The sequence below is a fragment of the Perissodus microlepis genome, chromosome 14 (assembly GCF_051167445.1).
Source record: "Perissodus microlepis isolate ML-2025 ecotype Zambia chromosome 14, ASM5116744v1, whole genome shotgun sequence".
In the NCBI taxonomy this organism is placed as follows: Eukaryota; Metazoa; Chordata; class Actinopteri; order Cichliformes; family Cichlidae; genus Perissodus; species Perissodus microlepis.
This window is the reverse complement of record NC_140474.1, coordinates 9,710,319-9,732,342: the sequence shown is the minus strand read 5'-3', so window position 1 is coordinate 9,732,342 and position 22,024 is coordinate 9,710,319. Positions and strand designations below refer to the sequence as shown.

General features: G+C 38.3%; 3 protein-coding genes across 3 annotated transcripts; all 3 read left to right on the top strand.

Annotated features, from left to right (window-relative positions):
• The first annotated feature begins 1,485 nt into the window (after positions 1–1,485).
• On the top strand, positions 1,486–2,478 carry LOC146373430 (olfactory receptor 2AT4-like). Its single transcript, XM_084951639.1, has one exon. The coding sequence runs from the start codon at positions 1,486–1,488 to the stop codon at positions 2,476–2,478; it is 993 nt and encodes a 330-aa protein (XP_084807765.1).
• Positions 2,479–7,629: 5,151 nt separating this feature from the next.
• On the top strand, positions 7,630–8,595 carry LOC146373429 (olfactory receptor 52E8-like). The gene has a single exon (XM_084951231.1). It carries the CDS (start codon positions 7,630–7,632, stop codon positions 8,593–8,595), a length of 966 nt encoding a protein of 321 aa, XP_084807357.1.
• A 10,205-nt stretch (positions 8,596–18,800) lies between these two features.
• On the top strand, positions 18,801–19,766 carry LOC146373428 (olfactory receptor 52E8-like). Its single transcript, XM_084951634.1, has one exon. It carries the CDS (start codon positions 18,801–18,803, stop codon positions 19,764–19,766), a length of 966 nt encoding a protein of 321 aa, XP_084807760.1.
• Positions 19,767–22,024: the final 2,258 nt, after the last annotated feature.

The following is a 22,024-nucleotide window of genomic DNA, read 5'->3' as shown; positions in this document are numbered from 1 at the left end:
GATTAGGCAGATCAGCAACAGGTGAGTGATTATCGCAGGTGTGGCTGGCTCCAAGGCAGGGACTCTCCAGTCCTGATGGGGCAGCAAAACTGACACGACAACACACAGGGAAACGAGGAACCAGGAGCAGATCACACCACAACCATAAATGATTAAGAAAAACGAATAAAACTCATAATATTCATTAAACTCAAAAAATAACACATGATCCCCGGATCACAGACCCAGGACCATGACAACTTCTACTAAATAATTATACATAATCTTTATTGAAGTCCAAAAAGCTGAATGACACCAAATGTAAATAGATACACATATAAATACCTAAAATATACTTTTGTTACTTAAGCATGTCAAACAATTAGTATTTTGAGCATGTATACAGTTTTTAATTAATCTTAAGAGTAACTGGTAAAGTACGGAGCCCCGCAAGGGACATGGGAGAAAAAAAAATTAAGATGGACTTTTGCGAGATCTCGCAAAACAAACTCGGGATCTCGCAAAACTCGCAAAAGTTTTAGCCGCATTCTTCGGAGGCCGCCAGCTCGAAGCCGACTGGGAGGTCGAGGCACGATGTGCCGGGAAAGCGGTGTTCCTCCTGGCTGTAGTAGGTCTCGACCTCCCGTTAGCTTCGAGAGGGTGGGTGTCAGATCTCCGAAAACGTCGGAGCACTTTTGCAAATATGTGATGTCTTGTAAACCGAGCAGATATCTGACGTTTACACAACTACATTCACACCTCAAAATATCTTAAAAGTTTATTTTGTGACCCAGAAAGAGTAATATTACAACTAAGTAGCTGCCGCCATTGTTGGAATTCAACTTTTGCGAGATCTCGCAAAAGTTTTGCGAGATCCCGAGTTAGTTTTGCGAGATCTTGCAAAAGTTCATCGTAATTTTTTTTTCTCCCATGTCTCTTGCGGGGCTCCGTAGTAAAGGACTTTTTCCTTTACTAAAAAATACCATTAATGATGCCCTCATGGACTGACTGAATATTGAGCACTGACTGATCCACAGAGAATAGAAAAATGGCCAATAGCACACCTTCATCACAAGGCCATATAGTGCAAGAAGCCTTTTTAAGCAGAGAACCATTAGACAAGTCAGCAGAGTCTACCCCAAGGCTGTATGAGAAAGGTATATATAAACTGAGCTAATTAAAGTCTAAATCATTACTATGTTAATTTATATTGTTAAAATTTAACACAAAAAAACTTTGTTTGTATACAAACATTCATGGATCGAAATCTTTTGTTAAAAGAAATAAGTAATCAAAAAGGATTAAAAACAATAATTTATAATCTTAGCAATATAAATGCATTAAATTGTACAATAGGGTTAACAGTACAGTGAAAAGAATCTAAATGAATTGGTTTGATGCTGTACTTTATTGTGAGTTTAAATGTCATCATGTAAATGATGAGCCTTAAGTGTTTTATCTAAAGTATTATATTTACTAGTGTTTTAAGGACGTCTCCCCTCCATCATGCCTGTGGAAAATCATAGCAGTGTGACGGAGTTCGTCCTTACTGGATTCCCTGGACTTCATCAAGAGTACTACGGTCTTGTCTCAGCTGTATTGTTTTTTGTATATTTGATAACTATGATAGCAAATGCTACAGTTATTTTTTTATTTGCAACCAACCACAGCCTCCATAAGCCAATGTATTTTATCATTTTAAATCTGAGTGTATGTGATATTCTCTTTAGCACAACCACTTTACCTAAGATCATAAGCAGATATTGGTTTCGGTCAGGAAGCATTTCATTTACTGCCTGTTTTATCCAAATGTACTTTGTTCATTATTTTGGCACAGCTGTTGCATACATTCTCTTTCAGATGGCTTTAGATAGGTACTTGGCTATCTGCCATCCTCTCAGATATTCACATATTCTTACAAAATCTAATATTTTAATTCTTAGTATTACTGCATGGCTTATTGCCAAGGCATCCCCTTTAATGATGGTTATTAGAGCATATCCTCTTCCTTACTGTGCCTCAAACATAATCACTCACTGTTTCTGTGACCATATTGGTATAACAGTCCTGGCGTGCACTGACAGGACCCCTTATGCCATTCCTGCTTTTGTATTTGCAATGGTTGTGCTACTGGGGCCTCTGGCATTTATCATTTTCTCATACGGCTCTATTCTTATAGCAGTGTATAAGATAGCAAATGTGCAAGGCCGCCTGAAATCATTGTCCACTTGTAGTACTCAGCTGATTATAATCTCCCTTTATTTTTTACCCAGATGTTTTGTATATTTAGCCCAAAATGTTGGCATTACATTTAGTGCTGATGTGCGAATAGTGATCATCATGCTGTACAGCCTTGCCCCACCAATGATCAATCCACTCATATACTGCTTAAGAGCAAAAGACATGAGAGAAAGCTTGTTGAAGCAATTCTGCAGAAGAATCGTTCCAGAAAAAGCTCAGGTTGCAGCTATTAGTAACTCGTTAAAAACATCACCTTAACATGCTTTAAATTATCCTATTCCAATGGGGAGCGAAAGTGATTCTTGTATTTCTTTAAGGAGTCTTTTGCTTGGTTAGTGTATAGAAAAGTGTTATATAGTTGATTTTCAGTGGTATCTCTTGCAGGGTACAGAGTCGACACTTCCTGGCATGTGACTTAAATTATTTATTGCTTCTACTGAATCTAGAAAATAATCTCAGAGCACAAAGTAGTTCTATGTTAATCAAATTGGCTGTTTAACACTTAGTCCTTTAGTTTTGCTTTTTAATTAAAAAAAAAAAACACAATAACAAGAACTTTGCTGCATAATATTAAGGTGTATGTTTTACTTTTTCTGTTTTTGGGATTCTTCACTTTGTTTATAATTTTTTTAAGGAGAAATTGTATTGGAATGTAATTATAGAAGGAATTAATTGTAGTGTCTGTTAAATCATTTTAAACTGGTATACAACTGAATAAATTAGAGGGGGAAAATGTATCATTTCTATTATTTACTGTGATATTTTTGTTTTATGTTTTAAACAATGATGCAGCTTAATCATCATTTATAACAAATTTTGCTAATATATGTATGTGTGTATGATTTCAAATTTTCATTTCAATTAAATTTAAAATTCCCCCTTTAGCACCATCCCTTTTACACCTACAGTTGAGATGAAGTGAGGACTTCTGAGAGTAAAAATCAACACAGTGTTCTTGGAATCTTGAATTGAAGTGTTTGAAATTGCGTAAGGATTTTCAAACACCAGTCTGGTGGTGACCCTGTGGAGGTAACTACAGCATCTGAAAGACGGTCATTTATATGGGCAGAAATCTGTGCCATCAGAAACTGAATTTGAATAAGTTAAATTTGAATTTAAATTGCTCGGACTGAATCTGAATTGTAGCTTGAATAAATGCTTTTGAAAACTGAATTTGAATTAGCCTAATTTGAAATTCAATTTATTGGTTTGAAAATGATCATCACTAAATTGAAATTGAATTTTATAGTTTGAAAATGAATTCATTTGCTTTGAAACTGTATTTTATCCTTTAAAAATTTAGTTCTCGAATAATTTCAGATTCACTTCTCACCATTCAGTTTCAGTTCTACAATTCAATTTCAGTTCCAAAATTCCGTTTTCTGGGACTTGCATCCGGTTCCAGTTCAAGAGTAATCGAGCGCAGATTAATAGAACTACGTTTTACTAGCGGACCGAAAGTGTCACTGATGGGAATCTACAGCATCTTGAGCTGAATTAAGACTTCAGAAGTCATTCGTCATGTCGAACGACCAGCGGATAAACTCTCAGGTTGGTAATAAATGTATTACATGTATAAGAACAAGCGTCATGTTAACAAATGATAGCTGTACAGTAACTTTTATGCTTATTGTAGCTTTTAGCTAAAAACGCCCTGGATTCAGCTTTGACAAACAAATATGATCGACTGTTTCTAGTAGAATTCCAAAGTTGTCATCTTGTACCCTCTTAGAGCCCTGTATGCTTGCAGAGACCCCTACAGTAGGGAAACATGCAAAACAGTGTCCAAACCTTTGTAGTTTAGCTTTATTTCTGTCTTACAGCATCCCAACTCTTTAGCTAACTTAATAACTTTAGCTAAAGTGAATAGTTAGTCTAATTCATTAGTGCAGCATTACCTCTCTCAGTCAGGAATTCATAATTCAACCCTTTCAGAAAAAAACCCAAAATAAAACAAAACAAATTCCTGAAGCAACTTTAAGGAAAGTATATAGTGTTCATATATGTTATTTGAGGAAAAGAGCTTTGCATCATACATGTCTCTCTTTATCTGATAAGCAAATTGGCATATTATAGATTAGTAAATGTTATTCTGACTTTATTTTTAATTCCAAAGCACCATAAATTTCAGACACCTCCACAGACTTTTTCTGCTGTGAATTGTTTGTCTTCTATTAGCACTTGTATCACTTTCATTATGGGAAAGTCTTAAATAAATCCTCAATCAGAATAAGAACATGAACTTGGGCTCTATTAACATTTTTTTAACCACATCAAATTTACCATTGCAGGGACGCTAGGCAAATAGCAGGAACCCCTGCAGAGGGCATCGCTCCATCACAGGGATAACAGAGAGACAGACAATCAAACACTCACTATCACATCCTACAGCCATTATAACCACTGAATTAATTCTCATTTCATATTAAATATCTATCTCTACAACTGTCCACTCTTATCTAAATAACATCTTGAGACTCCAGCCTCATACCTCCAGCATGGACTACTGCAAAGCTGTCCAGTTTTGTCTGCCTATTAAGCCCTGGACATGTTGCAGAGTTCTTACCCACACTAAGTACTGCAAATATATCACTCCCTCACTTATACACTTCCATTGGCCCTATTGCTTCTCAGTGATCTGATCTTTTCCACTATATTCCATCTTGGATCCTTCGTTTCAGACATAAAGGAACTCTCCATATGTCACACCAGACTATGGTCATTTAGGCACAGAGCCTTCAGTGCTGTTGCCCTCATTCTCTGAAACAGGCTACCTGTAAGAATCGTAATGCCCTGTCTCTGGTCAATTTCTAAAAACTGTTGAAATGCCACCTATTCACTGATGCCTTTGGCCTTTGAGATTTTTGTTTAAATCGAACTTGGGCTTCTTAAAACGTGCTATGTAAATCTGATGTATTATTATTATTATTATTTATTAAATGCATCTGTCAATATGTCTTTGGACTGTAGGAAGAAATCAGAATACCCAGAGAAGACACACACAGACACAGGGAAAACTAATAAAGGCTACATAACAGGACCCAGTTCAGCTGCAAAGCTGCATTTGCCTGGAGTGTACAGCAATAAAAGATGCTGAAAAGCATGAAGCTGTCATCAGGTCTGCTGTGGTTTTGTTACAGTGGTGTCGAAACCCAGCAGGGGGACACAGCAGACTCAGGACCGGGCCAGCCAGGGAAGGAGCTGGCCCAAATGGGCCACAGGGAGTAGGACTGATCTGACCACCGGGTGCAGCTGATCATGAGTCTGGCAGCTCAGGTTGGTTCCTGGCCGACACTGCTGCCACCCCCACCAGCGACCCTCGACTGCACTGGAACTGGAGCCCGGACTAGTCCGACACCCATGGGTGAAGCCAGCCAGGATGCAGCCTGCCTCTGCATCCGTCCCCAAACTTCGGGTGAGAGCGACTGGTGCCCGGCAGGGGCCTGCACCCATTCCTGCTCCCCAGAGAAGGTCCACTGAGCAACTGCTGGGCCCACCACTTGAGGTTGGCGTGCTGGCTAGACAAGCCTCAGATCTGCCAGATGTCAGCACGTTGAGTGGTCCTGTGCGCTGGCCATATGGCAAGCCGCCTGGGAGCTTCCCCTCACATCCACGCCTCCTGCTCTGGATGCCCGTCGAGCTGCCTGTGAGCCCTGGCTCACGGCCGTGATTGCTGCGTCACTGCCACATGCCACATGGGTGGCCCCCAGACAAGCTCCGTGGTTGCTGCTGGAGGCTTTAGTGTATGCCAGGTGAACACTGTAGTGCTCACCTGGCATAAATGGTCAATTTTTAAAGGAGTTCATTGACTTTTTATCATACACCTTGAAGCTGTCCAGACTGGTTATAGTCAGGGATTTTAATATACGCATTGAGGATGACTCTGACCTCTTTGCCAGAAGTTTCCTTGGCGTCATGGATTATTTTCATTTTACACAGAATGTGTCTGGCCCTACACACACCAAAGGACACACACTGGACCTTGTTTTTACCTTAGGATTAACCAGTGATTTTATTAGTTCTGAGGACATTTTTATTTTGGACCATTGTTGTATTGTTTTTTCCTGTCTTTCCATCTGTCTCTCTCTCTTGTTTGACACGTGGTTAGCTCTTGCATCTTAAATTCCTCTACTGCTGCTAAATTTTCTGATGTTTTTAATTTATTTTTACATTCCTATAACAATGTTGATTTATTAAAAAACCTTTTTAATAATCATCGTCTTTCTATCTTTAGGCTCTCTTGGTTTATTTGCAAAATCTTCTATTAGGAATCTTGGTGTTACTTTTGACCCAGCTCTGACATTGGACGCTCATGTTAAATCTCTGGTCCGCTCCTGTTTTTACCATTTAAGAAACATTGCGAAGCTGAGTCCTATTGTTTCATGCTTTGAACTGGAAATGATCATTCATGCATTTGTTTCCTCTCATTTGGACTATTGTAATTCCTTGTTCACCTGTTTATGTAATACCTCCTTGGAACATCAGCAGGATGTTCAGAATGCTGCCGCAAGGCTTTGACCAAGTCTTTCAAGTACTCCCATGCCACACCCCTGCTGATCCAGCTGCACTGGCTCCCCATAAAATTCAGAGTCCACTTTAAGATTATGATTTTGACATTCAGGACTCTGCATGGACAAGCACCAAAATACGTCAGTGATCTTTTACATCCTTACATCCCCAGCAGGTCCCTGAGGTCATGTGATGAGGGCGTGCTTGTTGTCCAGCACACGAGGCTGAAAACAAAAGGTGACAGAGCTTTTGTAACTATGGCCCCCAGACTTTGGAACTCTCTCCCATTGAGTTTGAGATCTGTGGACTCACTCACCTCTTTTAAAAAACAGCTAAAAACTCATCTTTTTAAACTTGCCTTTGGCTGATTTTTGTTTTTATGTTTTAGCTTTGGTGAAGCACTTTGTGATTTTATCTTGAAAGGTGCTATATAAATAAAATTTTACTGACTTACTTTACTTATGTACACTCTTGTTTAGTACTTGTTTCTCCAGACTTCAGTTATTGGCATGGAATTTTGCAGCCAATGCACTGCCAAATCTTCAGGGAACAGCACTTTTTGACCAAGAATAATTTATTACAAGCTAGCTTAGCAGGAAGAGAGAAGGATGTGCTGAAGGGTGTCCATTGAGGATACAACAGGTCAGACCTCATAAAAGATGGATGCTGCCTACCACCCAGACACTCTTTTGAATATAGAGCTGCAATCAGAAGCAAAAGCCATACTCAAAGTATGTAACAGAGATCATCTAATTAATTGCTTTTTTCTAAGACCACCTTTTAAATAGCTTTTTTTAATGATTTCTGGAAAATGATTAATGTATAAATGTTATAGTGCATGTTAGTAGTATATTCTCATATCAATATTTCAAAGCTCTAATCAAATTTGTTACTGAAACTATGATCACCAATGTAACAAGGATGAAAAGCTTCTTCATCCTTGGATTTCCTGGACTTTCACCACAGTATTATGGACCCATATCAACTTTTCTTTTTTTTGTTTACCTAGCCATTGCAGTGGGGAACATTTTCATTTTATCATTTGTTGCCTATGAAAAGTCCCTGCAAAAGCCAACATATCTGGTCTTTTGTCACCTGGCCCTGAATGACTTGACATTTGGCACTGTGACACTGCCAAAAATCATGTCAAAATATTGGTTTGACAATAGTGTTATTTCATTTTATGGCTGTTTTACGCAAATGTTCTTTGTTCATTATTTGGGATCAGTGACATCTTTCATCTTGCTGGTAATGGCTCTTGATCGATTTGTTGCAATATGTATTCCTCTTCGTTACCCTGTTCTAATTACAAACAGTGTCATATCTGTGTTGTGTGGGTTTGCTTGGTTCATACCTCTGCCTTTGATGATAGCTGTTGTACTCCATGCCCTAACTTTGCCTTTCTGTAAATCAAACATCATTGTTCAGTGCTACTGTGACAACATATCAATAATAAGCCAGGCTTGTGGAGATGATGTTAAAAGTGTTGTAGTCACTTCACTCTGTTTAGCCATGTTTTGTCTTTTGCTTCCTCTTGCATTCATTTTGTTTTCCTACATTTCTATTATTGTGGTTATTATGAAAATGTCCAGTTCAGCAGGGCGCAAAAGAACCTTATCCACTTGTACTTCACAAATATTTATCACATGTCTTTTTTATCTACCCAGATGTTTTGTTTATGTGACTTACACTGTTGGATTTTCTTTCAGTTTAGATGTCCGCATTGGGTTGATATTGCTGTACAGTCTTTTTCCTGCTGCTGTTAATCCAGTCATATACTGTTTCAAGACTCGCGACATAAAACACATGCTGATGAAGATGCTGAAGAAAACTAAAATTGAATTAGAGATAAAGCTTTCACCTTAATATGTAACTCTGAAAAGTGAATCGATAAGTCAAAAGCAGGATATGTCTTTCTCAGACACTTATGAGAGTAAAGACTTGATGATTTTCACAATGTACCCCTTTTCAGTATTTTTCCTCCCAAACATGGATTCCACTCTTGTTTTTTTTTAAAATTTATGTGTATATTTCATACATATTATGGCAAATTGTACTGAAAAATGTTACTTCTCTTGTAAGGTGTAATGCTCAAAATCTGTAAAAGTGTAAAAGTATGCTGTTTACCCACAATATTAAACATAGGTTGTATGAAATCAATCCAATTATGCTATCATTGAAAATACATACATATTCCTACTTTAGTACATATTAGTAATTAGACATATCAGGATGGTTTTTGTTGAAGCTGTTGCCTTGAACCCGTAACTACAGTTACACATTTCCATGTAGGCAAGACACATTTTTTAACTTGTCTTTGTTTTGTTTTTCAAGTCAAGCCTTCATTAGTATTCTGTCATCTAATTTTTAAGATGTGCAAAATCTAATTTTTTCTTTCATTATAAAGATGTAATGATTATAAAATAGTATGTGATGTTATAGACATAGACTCTGTATATTGTTGAAACTGATCAAACTATTGCTGTATATGTTTATGATGTGTCACTGTGTATTTAGGCAGACATACCAAGAATTAAATACAGACATATGTGTACAGCGTCTCTGTTATGATTCCATATTCTTTAAGTAATATGCTGGACAGGGTTTATCATTTTTAATAATACATTTTTTTAAAATCCCAAAATAAATAATTTCATAAAAAATGAGACTTCAGGAAAACACATGAGTAGAACAGGTGTACATTGCCTGTGCTTTCTCAGTTTGACTTCCCTCACACCTTTATACATAGCTCATTGTCTACAAGAATCTTTGTAACAGTTTCTCATGAGGCTTTGATGAACAGTAGTATCATGTACTGTGTGCGGACAGGCACGGTGGACCCAAAAATGCAGACTCACAGAGGCAAATGTAAACTCAAAACTTATCGTTTATTGCTGGATTGCAAAAGGAACAGAAAACTAACTATACTGGAAATTATAACAAAAGCTTAAACTGGCAGAAACACACAGCATCGGATGAGGGAGACAGCAACACAGGCAAAGGAAGACACAGGGTTTAAATACACAGAGGAGGCAGTGGGAGACAGATGGGAAACACAGCTGGGACAAATCAGACCTAACGAGACAGGGACAGCAACACTAGAAACACTGACATGAGAGACAGACTTTCAGGGTTAAACAGGAAACATAACACAGATGTTGACGTGACAATGGGATACAGCTCACAGGGGAGACAGAGCAACCATGGAACACAGAGACAGACACCAGAAGACAGAGAACTCTAACATAGAAACCAAAAGACTAGAAATGATAAATAATGGCAAAATCAAAGGTAAATGATAATGCAAAACTCAAAACACTGGGTCAACGACCCAGGTACGCTAACAAGTAGCAAAATAAGCTGAGGGATCAGATGGACCTCTCAGATCCTGTCCATGGCCCATGCTGGTTTTTTGTATTTCTTATGGCTTTTTGGATATTGTTCATCTATTTTTTTTAAGCCTGACACCTTTTCTTTTTTTCTTCTACCAGTGTAGTTTCTGTGCAATGTGTTAAAGCAAACAAGCTGTTGGAGCTATCTGTTCTTTATTTTTATTATTTTGAAATTAGTTAAAGTTTGTTGTTAGTTTACTTATATTTTGGGGTTTATTTACAAGTTTATTTGTAGGTTAATATTTGTTTCAATGTTTTGTTTGTTTGATGTTACCCTGTTAAATTAGTCAGTAAGAGCTGTAGGGCCATTTTGTTTCTATAAATAAAGAGACTGGTATAGGACCAGCATGCACTGGGGTGGGCCTATGTTTTTTTTTTACCAGAGCAGGAGAAGCAGCAGGAAGTAACAAAAATGGATCTTGTTATTGCTTGCCAAACTGGATAAAATAAACCACAAAAACGCAACTTTCAAGTTTGGGCAGTGGACTTCTTTTGCCTGCGTACGAAATATTATCTCAGTGCAGCAGTGGCTTGTGGACTTTTAATTGTGGGATGTTTGGTCTGTCAAACAAAAGAAATCCTGGATCCTGGAAGTTCAGGTACATTCTGTACAGAAACCCTGGCAAAAAGACTGAATCTAAAAGGTAAAAAGACCAATATCCTTTTGAGAACAATGAGTCAAGATAGGATTGTTAGTGCACAAGTTCTGTCTGGTTTGGAAGCAAATGATTTCATGCCGCTGCCAGATGTTTTGACTAAAAAGACCATGCCAGTTTCTACAGTCAATATTCCCCAGCAAGGCGACATTGATCAGTGGCCTCATCTTAAACCTGTTAAACTTCACAACATTGATGCAGAGGTGGAGCTACTGATAGGCACTGATGCTTCCAATGTTTTAGAGCCATGGAAGGTGATAAACAGTGTGGAGGGTGGACCTTATGCTGTAAAAACAAAAGTTGGCTGGGTCATAAATGGTCCCCTGCGCACTGGAAGTAACAGTGGAAATAAAAACAACTGCACTACTGTAACAGCCAATAGGATTTCTGTTGAGCGTCTTGAAGAAATGTTGATTAAACAGTACAATCATGATTTTAATGAAAGATCATCGGAGGAGCAGACTGAAATGTCCAGAGAGGATCTGTGTTTCATGGATATTGTTAGTAGTTCAATAAAACTTATTGGAAATCATTATCACATTGATTTGCCTTTCAGGAGAGAAGGTCCCAGCTTGCCAAATAACCTCTGTGTCGCGGAGCAGCGTCTCAGACGTCTCAGAGTCTCAGACGGAGATTTGAAAAGGATGCTCATTATATGGATGAATACACTGAATGTGTAAACAACATTCTTGAACAAGGATATGCCGAGCTTGTGTCTGCAGATGAGTTGCACAAAGATGATGGAAAGGTGTGGTACATCCCTCATCACGGAGTGTATCATCCCACAAAGGGCAAGTTAAGAGTTGTATTTGACTGTGGAACAACTTATAAAGGAGCATCATTGAACAGTCAGCTTTTACAGGGACATGATCTCACAAACTCGCTGGTTGGAGTTCTGATCAGATTTAGACAAGAGCCTGTTGCATTAATGGCGGACATTGATTCCATGTTTCATCAAGTTCACGTCTCAGAAAAACATGTCAACTTTCTCCGTTTCCTGTGGTGGCAACATGGCGACACTACAAGGTCGGCACAGGAATACAGGATGAAAGTGCATTTGTTTGGAGCAGTATCTTCGCCAAGCTGTGCAAATTATGCTCTACAGAGAACTGCAGATGATAATGCACAACAGTTTCCAGCTGAATAGGTTGATACAGTCAAAAGAAACTTTTATGTGGATGATTGTTTGAAATCTGTTGCTTCAGAAGAGGAGGCAGTGCACATGGTGAAGAGGCTGACAGATATCTGCGCTAAAGGAGGATTTAAGCTTTCAAAATGGATCAGCAACAGTCGCACAGTGCTCATGTCAATCCCAGAGGAAAGAAGAGCAAAAGAAATTAAGGATCTGGATTTGGACATTGGGAATCTTGTCTCCCTTCAGTATGCCAGCTAAACTGTTGCTACAAGAGCTTTGCTGACAAAATTTGAAGTGGGATGAAGTTATTCCCCACTCTCTTTTCAAGCGGTGGCATGATTGGCTGGAGGATCTCTATGGGCTCAAAATGTGGTCATAAATATTTTGTACTTGTAAAAAAGATTTGTATGTGTAAAAAAGATTTGTGTGTGCGTAAAAAAGATTTGTATGTGTAAAAAGAATTTGTGTGTGCGTAAAAAAGATTTGTATGTGTAAAAAAGATTTGTGTGTGCGTAAAAAAAATTTGTATGTGTAAAAAAGATTTGTGTGTGTGTAAAAAAGATTTGTATGTGTAAAAAGAATTTGTGTGTGCGTAAAAAAAGATTTGTATGTGTAAAAAAGATTTGTATGTGTAAAAAAGATTTGTGTGTGCGTAAAAAAGATTTGTATGTGTAAAAAAGATTTGTGTGTGCGTAAAAAAGATTTGTGTGTGGACTTAGCCCAAAAAAACCCTGCAAGTTACAAGTACGAATTTTGACCCTATTTTTCTTCCTTTCATCTGATTGGTCAATGTCATGTCAATCACAAATGTAACAATCCAATCAGAGAACAGATGGGTTTGGCTGTCGGCGGGGCGCTTTTTTGAACTGCAGGTCCTTGAAGGGTAATACAGTTTGAAGCTGGAGGATCTCTATATAAATATCCGATAGCAGCTAGGTCCCCTAACTTTCAGCAGCTGTTGAAAGGATAAAGTTGTGCTATATCAGTGGTTAGAAATACCATTATTACTTTAGGATTAGTTTAACACAAAGTCAGGGCTGACCCGGGACCATTGCTGTGAGTCACAGTGCGCAGCATAAAAGTCCTTTCACATCGGACGCAGGATGTGCTGCTAATGCTAACTGCTAACTAAAAGCAAAGGATCCAGAATTTGTTGCGCTGGCTGCTGGGCTCTGTGGGTTTTTGCAGCAGCTCTACCTGTATGGGCTAGATGCACCTGCTCCTTGTCTTTTCTATCTCTGACTTTATGTCCTCTACAAGAGTTTCTGTTTTTTTTGCTGGTTCTTCAAATGTTCAATAAAAACATGTATGCTAATTCATAACGAAGAAAGCTTTGTAATGAAGACTGTCATTTCCAAAACACTGCCCGCCCCCACCCCGCGGTCCGCAGTGCTGTTGAAAAGGCTGTGGAAGTCCCTATATTAAACACGTAGACCTGTGACACAAAAATCACCAAACTCGGACGACCACAGACTGTTTTCCTTCGTGGTGATGAAGGAAAACGCTGGGTTGGCATGTAAAAGGGCATTTATTCCCTTCAAAGACCTGCAGTTCAAAAAAAGCGCCCCTCCGACAGCCAAACCCATCTGTTCTCTGATTGGATTGTGACATTTGTGATTGACATGACATTGACCAATCAGATGAAAGGAAGAAAAATAGGGTCAAAATTCGTACTTGTAACTTGCAGGGTTTTTTTGGGCTAAGTCCACACACAAATCTTTTTTACGCACACACAAATCTTTTTTACACATACAAATCTTTTTTACGCACACACAAATTCTTTTTACACATACAAATCTTTTCTACGCACACACAAATCTTTTTTACGCACACACAAATTCTTTTTACACATACAAATCTTTTCTATGCACACACAAATCTTTTTTACGCACACACAAATTCTTTTTACACATACAAATCTTTTCTACGCACACACAAATCTTTTTTACGCACACACAAATCTTTTTTACACATACAAATCTTTTTTACAAGTACAAAATATTTATGACCACATTTTGAGCCCATAGATCTCCAGCTGATTTCAAAGTTCAAAGTGGAACGTTGCATTAAACCAAGTTGCTTTGGAAGACCAGATAAGGCACAACTTCATCATTTTTCTGATGCAAGTCAAGATGGTTATGGAACAGTGTCATATTTAAAGTTGGGAAAGAATAACATCACGCATGTTGCTTTTATCCTGGGAAAGGCTAGAGTTGCTCCTCTCAAGAAAACTACAATTCCCAGGCTGGAATTGACGGCTGCAGTTCTTGCAGTTCGAGTGAACATGCTTCTGCAAAAAGAGCTGCAGGTAAGGTTGGAAAAATCTGTTTTTTGGACTGATAGTACAACAGTACTGAAATACATCTCCAATGAAACCAGAAGATTTAATACTTTATTTGCAAACAGAATTGCTGTCATTTGAGAAGCAACAGATGTGAATGAGTGGAGATACGTTTCTTCCAAGGAGAACCCTGCAGATGATGCATCCAGAGGCATGAGAGCTGGGGATTTCCTCAAATGTAGAAGATGGATAAAGGGGCCAGAATTTCTCTATAAGTCAGAAAAGGAATGGCCTAAACTGGATGTGGAGTACAGTGTAATTTCTGCAGATGACCCAGAGGTCAAAAAGGAACTGACAATGAATGTCATTGTGAAGGAATTACAAAATCCTACCAACTATCTTATCCATTACTTCTCGTCTTGGGCAAAACTTAAAATCTCTGTAGCCTGGCTTTTAAAGCTGAAAGAGGCTTTGGTGTTGCTGGCGCAGAAGAGGAAAGAGTTGCTTGCTGCAGGTTTGAATAAGAATGATCTGGAAAGTCAGAAAGAAGTGGAGATAAGAATGGAAAGATTTAGGACCACTTTGAAGAAAGGAAATCTGACTTCAGAAGATTTAGTAAAGGCAGAACAACCTATTATTCAATATGCACAACAACAGAAATTTAAAACTGAAATGGCTTTAATCAGCAATGGCCTCAAAGGAGTCTCCAAGGGAAGTTGTCTTTGCAAACTTGATCCATTGTTGGATGCGGGAATCCTCAGAGTGGGTGGCCGATTGAATAAAGCAGCCATGCCTATGGAAGTAAAGCATCCTGCAATTTTGACAAAAGATATGCATGTATCAACACTGATTTTACGCCATATCCATCAAAGGTTGGGATATGCAGGAAGAGCACACATGCTGTCAAAACTAAGACAAAAATACTGGATACTAAATGCAAATTCTGCTACCAGGAAAATCATCTCCCGTTGTATCATGTGTAGACGCAACAGAGGAAAGTTTATTAAACAAAAGATGGCGGGTCTGCCTGAAGAGAGAGTCCTACCAGACACAGCTCCAGTCACAAATGTTGGAGTGGACTATTTTGGACCTATAAGTGTTAAAAGAGGACGAAGTCTCCTTAAAAGGTATGGAGTTCTTTTTACTTGTTTGACTAGTCGTGCAGTACATCTGGAGATTGCATGTACACTTGATACAGACTCCTGTATAAATGCTGTGCGGAGGTTCATCTGTAGACGAGGCCCAGTTTCGACCATCAGATCTGATAATGCTACAAATTTTGTTGGGGCGACTCGAGAGTTTAAAGAAAGTTTGACTGGGCTGGACCATGCTAAAATTCAAAAGGCTTTTGTTCAGGATGGCATGAAATGGAACTTTAACATCCCAGCGGCCTCTCACCAAGGCGGTGTGTGGGAGCGCCTCATTCGTTCAATAAAGAGTATCAGATTTCAGATGACTCAAATGGTCTTGAAGCACTGACACCCAATCACTTGTTGTTGCTAACAAATAAACCAGTTCTACCACCAGGACTGTTGGACTGTCCAAGTGATCTTCATGTCAGGAAAAGGTGGAAACAGGTACAGTACATGGCAGAGTTGTTCTGGAAGAGATGGCTTTCTGAGTACATACCTCTGATGCAAGAAAGACAAAAATGGATGAGGACTAAAAGATGTCCTATACCTGGAGATGTTGTTTTAATTGCAGACGCTACAGCTCCAAGAGGATCGTGGATGATGGCGAAAGTCTTAAGTGTAAACCAGGATGCAAAAGGCTTGGTGCGTTCTGTGAGACTACAAACAAAGACCAGTGTTTTGGAAAGGCCAGTGACAAAACTTATTTTGCTACTGGAAGCCTCATCGTGAAGAAAATCATCAACGAAGATTAAGGACCTGCTTAAGGGAATAGCTCCTCCTTTTCGGACTTTAACCCTTTAAAGCCGGTCGGTTTTGCGCAACTATTTTTAAATCCCTGTAGAACCGGAACCGCGTAAGCTAGCGCAATAATTTTTTTTGCATATGAAAGTTGTACTTACATCTTATGCCATCAGCTTGTCCTAGGTCACGGTTTCCTTCCACATATAGCTTTACAAATATTGCATAAAAAGCGCTTTCAGGAACAAAAACAATATTCCAGAAACAGGCTTTGCCGATCCGATCAGCTGTTCGTAACACTTCCCACATTGAAACAGACGTCAGCGCGAACGATCACATGTCCGCCATTACCTGCCCGAAACCGGAAGTGACATCATTTTCGCGAAAAATGTAGTTTTTTTACTTGTGGGCCTATACTGGTGTTTTTATAAGTCATGTTTGACTTTATGCTTTTCTGAATAGTTGCTGGGATGCTTAGAACTCAAATTGCACTGCTTAAAATAAAATATAGCAACTTGAAATACTCCCAAAAATGGCACTACAACATGTAAAAATATAAAGTAAGCTCTGGCGGCCTTGGTTCTATGGTAGGTCTTAAAGGGTTAAAGCAATTGTGACTGTATGCACAATTAGGGGCCGGAGTGTTGGAGCTATCTGTTCTTTATTTTTATTATTTTGTTTGATGTTACCTTGTTAAATTAGTCAGTAAGAGCTGTAGGGCCATTTTGTTTCTATAAATACAGAGACTGGTATAGGACCAGCATGCACTGGGGTGGGCCTATGGTTTTTTACCAGAGCAGGAGAAGCAGCAGGAAGTAACAAAAAATAGATCTTGTTATTGCTTGCCAAACTGGATAAAATAAACCATAAAAACACAACTTTCAAGTTTGGACAGTGGACTTCTTTTACCTGCGTACGAAATATTATCTCAGTGCAGCAGTGGCTTGTGGACTTTTAATTGTGGGATGTTTGGTCTGTCAAACAAAAGGAATTGCCACTACACAAGCAAACCAAAAAATCAAAAAAAACACACACACTCCATACCATGAAGGGACATGTAAAGTTTTTAACTAACAGCTCTTGGTAGACATCTGCTCACCTGGCATAAATGGTCAATTTTTAAAGGAGTTCATTGACTTTTTATCATACACCTTGAAGCTGTCCAGGCTGGTTATAGTCAGGGATTTTAATATACGCATTGAGGGTGACTCTGACCTCTTTGCCAGAAGTTTCCTTGGCGTCATGGATTATTTTCATTTTACACAGAATGTGTCTGGCCCTACACACACCAAAGGACACACACTGGACCTTGTTTTTACCTTAGGATTAACCAGTGATTTTATTAGTTCTGAGGACATTTTTATTTTGGACCATTGTTGTATTGTTTTTTCCTGTCTTTCCATCTGTCTCTCTCTCCTGTTTGACATGTGGTTAGCTCTTGCATCTTAAATTCCTCTACTGCTGCTAAATTTTCTATTGTTTTTAATTTATTTTTACATTCCTATAACAATGTTGATTTATTAAAAAACCTTTTTAATAATCATCGTCTTTCTATCTTTAGGCTCTCTTGGTTTATTTGCAAAATCTTCTATTAGGAATCTTGGTGTTACTTTTGACCCAGCTCTGACATTGGACGCTCATGTTAAATCTCTGGTCCGCTCCTGTTTTTACCATTTAAGAAACATTGCGAAGCTGAGTCCTATTGTTTCATGCTTTGAACTGGAAATGATCATTCATGCATTTGTTTCCTCTCATTTGGACTATTGTAATTCCTTGTTCACCTGTTTATGTAATACCTCCTTGGAACATCAGCAGGATGTTCAGAATGCTGCCGCAAGGCTTTGACCAAGTCTTTCAAGTACTCCCATGCCACACCCCTGCTGATCCAGCTGCACTGGCTCCCCATAAAATTCAGAGTCCACTTTAAGATTATGATTTTGACATTCAGGACTCTGCATGGACAAGCACCAAAATACGTCAGTGATCTTTTACATCCTTACATCCCCAGCAGGTCCCTGAGGTCATGTGATGAGGGCGTGCTTGTTGTCCAGCACACGAGGCTGAAAACAAAAGGTGACAGAGCTTTTGTAACTATGGCCCCCAGACTTTGGAACTCTCTCCCATTGAGTTTGAGATCTGTGGACTCACTCACCTCTTTTAAAAAACAGCTAAAAACTCATCTTTTTAAACTTGCCTTTGGCTGATTTTTGTTTTTATGTTTTAGCTTTGGTGAAGCACTTTGTGATTTTATCTTGAAAGGTGCTATATAAATAAAATTTTACTGACTTACTTTACTTATGTACACTCTTGTTTAGTACTTGTTTCTCCAGACTTCAGTTATTGGCATGGAATTTTGCAGCCAATGCACTGCCAAATCTTCAGGGAACAGCACTTTTTGACCAAGAATAATTTATTACAAGCTAGCTTAGCAGGAAGAGAGAAGGATGTACTGAAGGGTGTCCATTGAGGATACAACAGGTCAGACCTCATAAAAGATGGATGCTGCCTACCACCCAGACACTCTTTTGAATATAGAGCTGCAATCAGAAGCAAAAGCCATACTCAAAGTATGTAACAGAGATCATCTAATTAATTGCTTTTTTCTAAGACCACCTTTTAAATAGCTATTTTTAATGATTTCTGGAAAATGATTAATGTATAAATGTTATAGTGCATGTTAGTAGTATATTCTCATATCAATATTTCAAAGCTCTAATCAAATTTGTTACTGAAACTATGATCACCAATGTAACAAGGATGAAAAGCTTCTTCATCCTTGGATTTCCTGGACTTTCACCACAGTATTATGGACCCATATCAACTTTTCTTTTTTTTGTTTACCTAGCCATTGCAGTGGGGAACATTTTCATTTTATCATTTGTTGCCTATGAAAAGTCCCTGCAAAAGCCAACATATCTGGTCTTTTGTCACCTGGCCCTGAATGACTTGACATTTGGCACTGTGACACTGCCAAAAATCATGTCAAAATATTGGTTTGACAATAGTGTTATTTCATTTTATGGCTGTTTTACGCAAATGTTCTTTGTTCATTATTTGGGATCAGTAACATCTTTCATCTTGCTGGTAATGGCTCTTGATCGATTTGTTGCAGTATGTATTCCTCTTCGTTACCCTGTTCTAATTACAAACAGTGTTATATCTGTGTTGTGTGGGTTTGCTTGGTTCATACCTCTGCCTTTGATGATAGCTGTTGTACTCCATGCCCTAACTTTGCCTTTCTGTAAATCAAACATCATTGTTCAGTGCTACTGTGACCACATATCCATAGTAAGCCAGGCTTGTGGAGATGATGTTAGAATTGTTGTAGTCACTTCACTCTGTTTAGCCATGTTTTGTCTTTTGCTTCCTCTTGCATTCATTTTGTTTTCCTACATTTCTATTATTGTGGTTATTATGAAAATGTCCAGTTCAGCAGGGCGCAAAAGAACCTTATCCACTTGTACTTCACAAATATTTATCACATGTCTTTTTTATCTACCCAGATGTTTTGTTTATGTGGCTAATGCTGTTGGATTTTCTTTCAGTTTAGATGTCCGCATTGGGTTGATATTGCTGTACAGTCTTTTTCCTGCTGCTGTTAATCCAGTCATATACTGTTTCAAGACTCACGACATAAAACACATGCTGATGAAGAGGCTGAAGAAAACTAAAATCGGATTAGAGATAAAGCTTGCCCTTTAATATGTAACTCTGAGAAATGAGTCGATAAGCCAAAAGCAGGATATCTCTTTCTCAGACACTTTTATGAAAGTAGACTACTCGATTTTCACAATGTTATTTTATGTGCATATATTTTGTACATAATTATGGCAAATTGTACTGAAAAATGTTACTTCTCTTGTAAGGTGTAATGCTCAAAATCTGTAAAAGTATGAAAGTATGCTATTTACCCACATTATTAAACATCAATGAAATAAAATGAATCAAATGTTGCTGTTACTGTATATACTGTATCAGGGTGGTTTTTGTTGATGCTGTTTTTGTGAACCTGTGACAACAATTACACATTTGCGTGTTTGCAACACACATTTTTTAACTTGTGTTTTTTTTTTCAAGTCAAGCTTTCATTAGTATTCTGTCATCTAATTTTTAAAATATGTGTAAAATGTCAGTTAATTATAAAAAGATTCTTGTATTTCACCAAGCAACTGGGTTAGTGTATAGAAATTTGGCATATAGTTGATGTTCAGTGGTATATCTGGTACAGAGATGACATGTCCGGGCATGTGACTTAAATTGTTTATTGCTTCTACTGAATCCAGAAAATAATCTCAGAGCACAAAGGAGTTCTGTGTTAATCAATAGACTGTTTAACATTTAATTCTTTAGTTTTGCTATCTAAATTGAAAAACCCACAATAACAAGAATTTTGCTGTATAACATACGGTGTGTTTTTTATTTTTTTTCTGTTTTGGGTATTCTTCACTTTGTTTATAGTTTTTTATTTAAAAAGAAGAAGAAATTGTATTGGACTGTAATTATACAAGAAATGAACTGTAGTGTCTGTTAAATAATTTGAAAGTGATAAACAACTTGAAATAAATTAGAAGACAAAATGCATCATTTCTTTTATTTACTGTGATATTTTTATATTTTATGTTTCAAATAATGATGCAGCTTAATCATCATTTATAACAAATTTAGGTAATATACATATGCGTCAGCATGGTTTCAAAATTTCTGTGGTGAGAATGAGACACGGCGAGTCCACAGGTAAAGTCTTTGACCTGTGATTAAAGTCAGAATTCTGACTTTAATCTCTCTTGGCAGCCTCCCTGGGCGCTGCCTCTCCCCTAGCCCCCTAATTCCCTTAGAAAGCTTACTAGCTAGCTGCCATGCTCAAGTGGCTTAGTAGGCTGTGCTCCCCTGGGGTATTGCCTGCGTTTTTCCGGCTTATGCACCAGTCGGACCTTGCTGCGGCAAGTTTGAGTTCTCCAGCCTATTTTAGCCGGGTTTCTGTCTGGCGTATTGGTTTACGCGAACAGCAGGGCCCCTCTTGTTACTCTGCGGCTACAATGCTTAATGTTTTAGCACTCCACACGACATGAAAGCTGATAAGTAGAGAAGTCATACCATACATATGGGTTCAAAATGTGGTCATAAATATTTTGTACTTGTAAATCAGTTTTTTACTTGTAAATCAGGATTTGTATGTGTAAAAAGAATTTGTGTGTGTGTAAAAAAGATTTGTATGTGTAAAAAGAATTTGTGTGTGCGTAAAAAAGATTTGTGTGTGTGTAAAAAAGATTTGTATGTGTAAAAAGAATTTGTGTGTGCGTTAAAAGATTTGTGTGTGGACTTAGCCAAAAAAAAACCCTGCAAGTTACAAGTATGAATTTTGACCCTATTTTTCTTCCTTTCATCTGATTGGTCAATGTCATGTCAATCACAAATGTAACAATCCAATCAGAGAACAGATGGGTTTGGCTGTCGGAGGGGCACTTTTTTGAACTGCAGGTCCTTGAAGGGTAATACAGTTTGAAGCTGGAGGATTAGCAGTTAGGTCCCCTAACTTTCAGCAGCTGTTGAAAGGATAAAGCTGTGGTATATCAGTGGTTAGAAATACCATTATTACTTTAGGATTAGTTTAACACAAAGTCAGGGCTGACCCGGGACCATTGCTGTGAGTTACAGTGCACAGCATAAAAGTCCTTTCACATTCGACGCAGGATGTGCTGCTAATGCTAACTAAAAGCAAAGGATCCAGAATTTGTTGCGCTGGCTGCTGGGCTCTGTGGGTTTTTGCAGCAGCTCTACCTGTACTAGATGCACCTGCTCCTTGTCGTTTCTATCTCTGACTTTATGTCCTCTACAAGAGTTTCTGTTTTTTTTTACTAGTTCTTCAAATGTTCAATAAAAACATGTATGCTAATTCATAACGAAGAAAGCTTTGTAATGAAGACTGTCATTTCCAAAACACTGCCCCCGCGGTCCGCAGC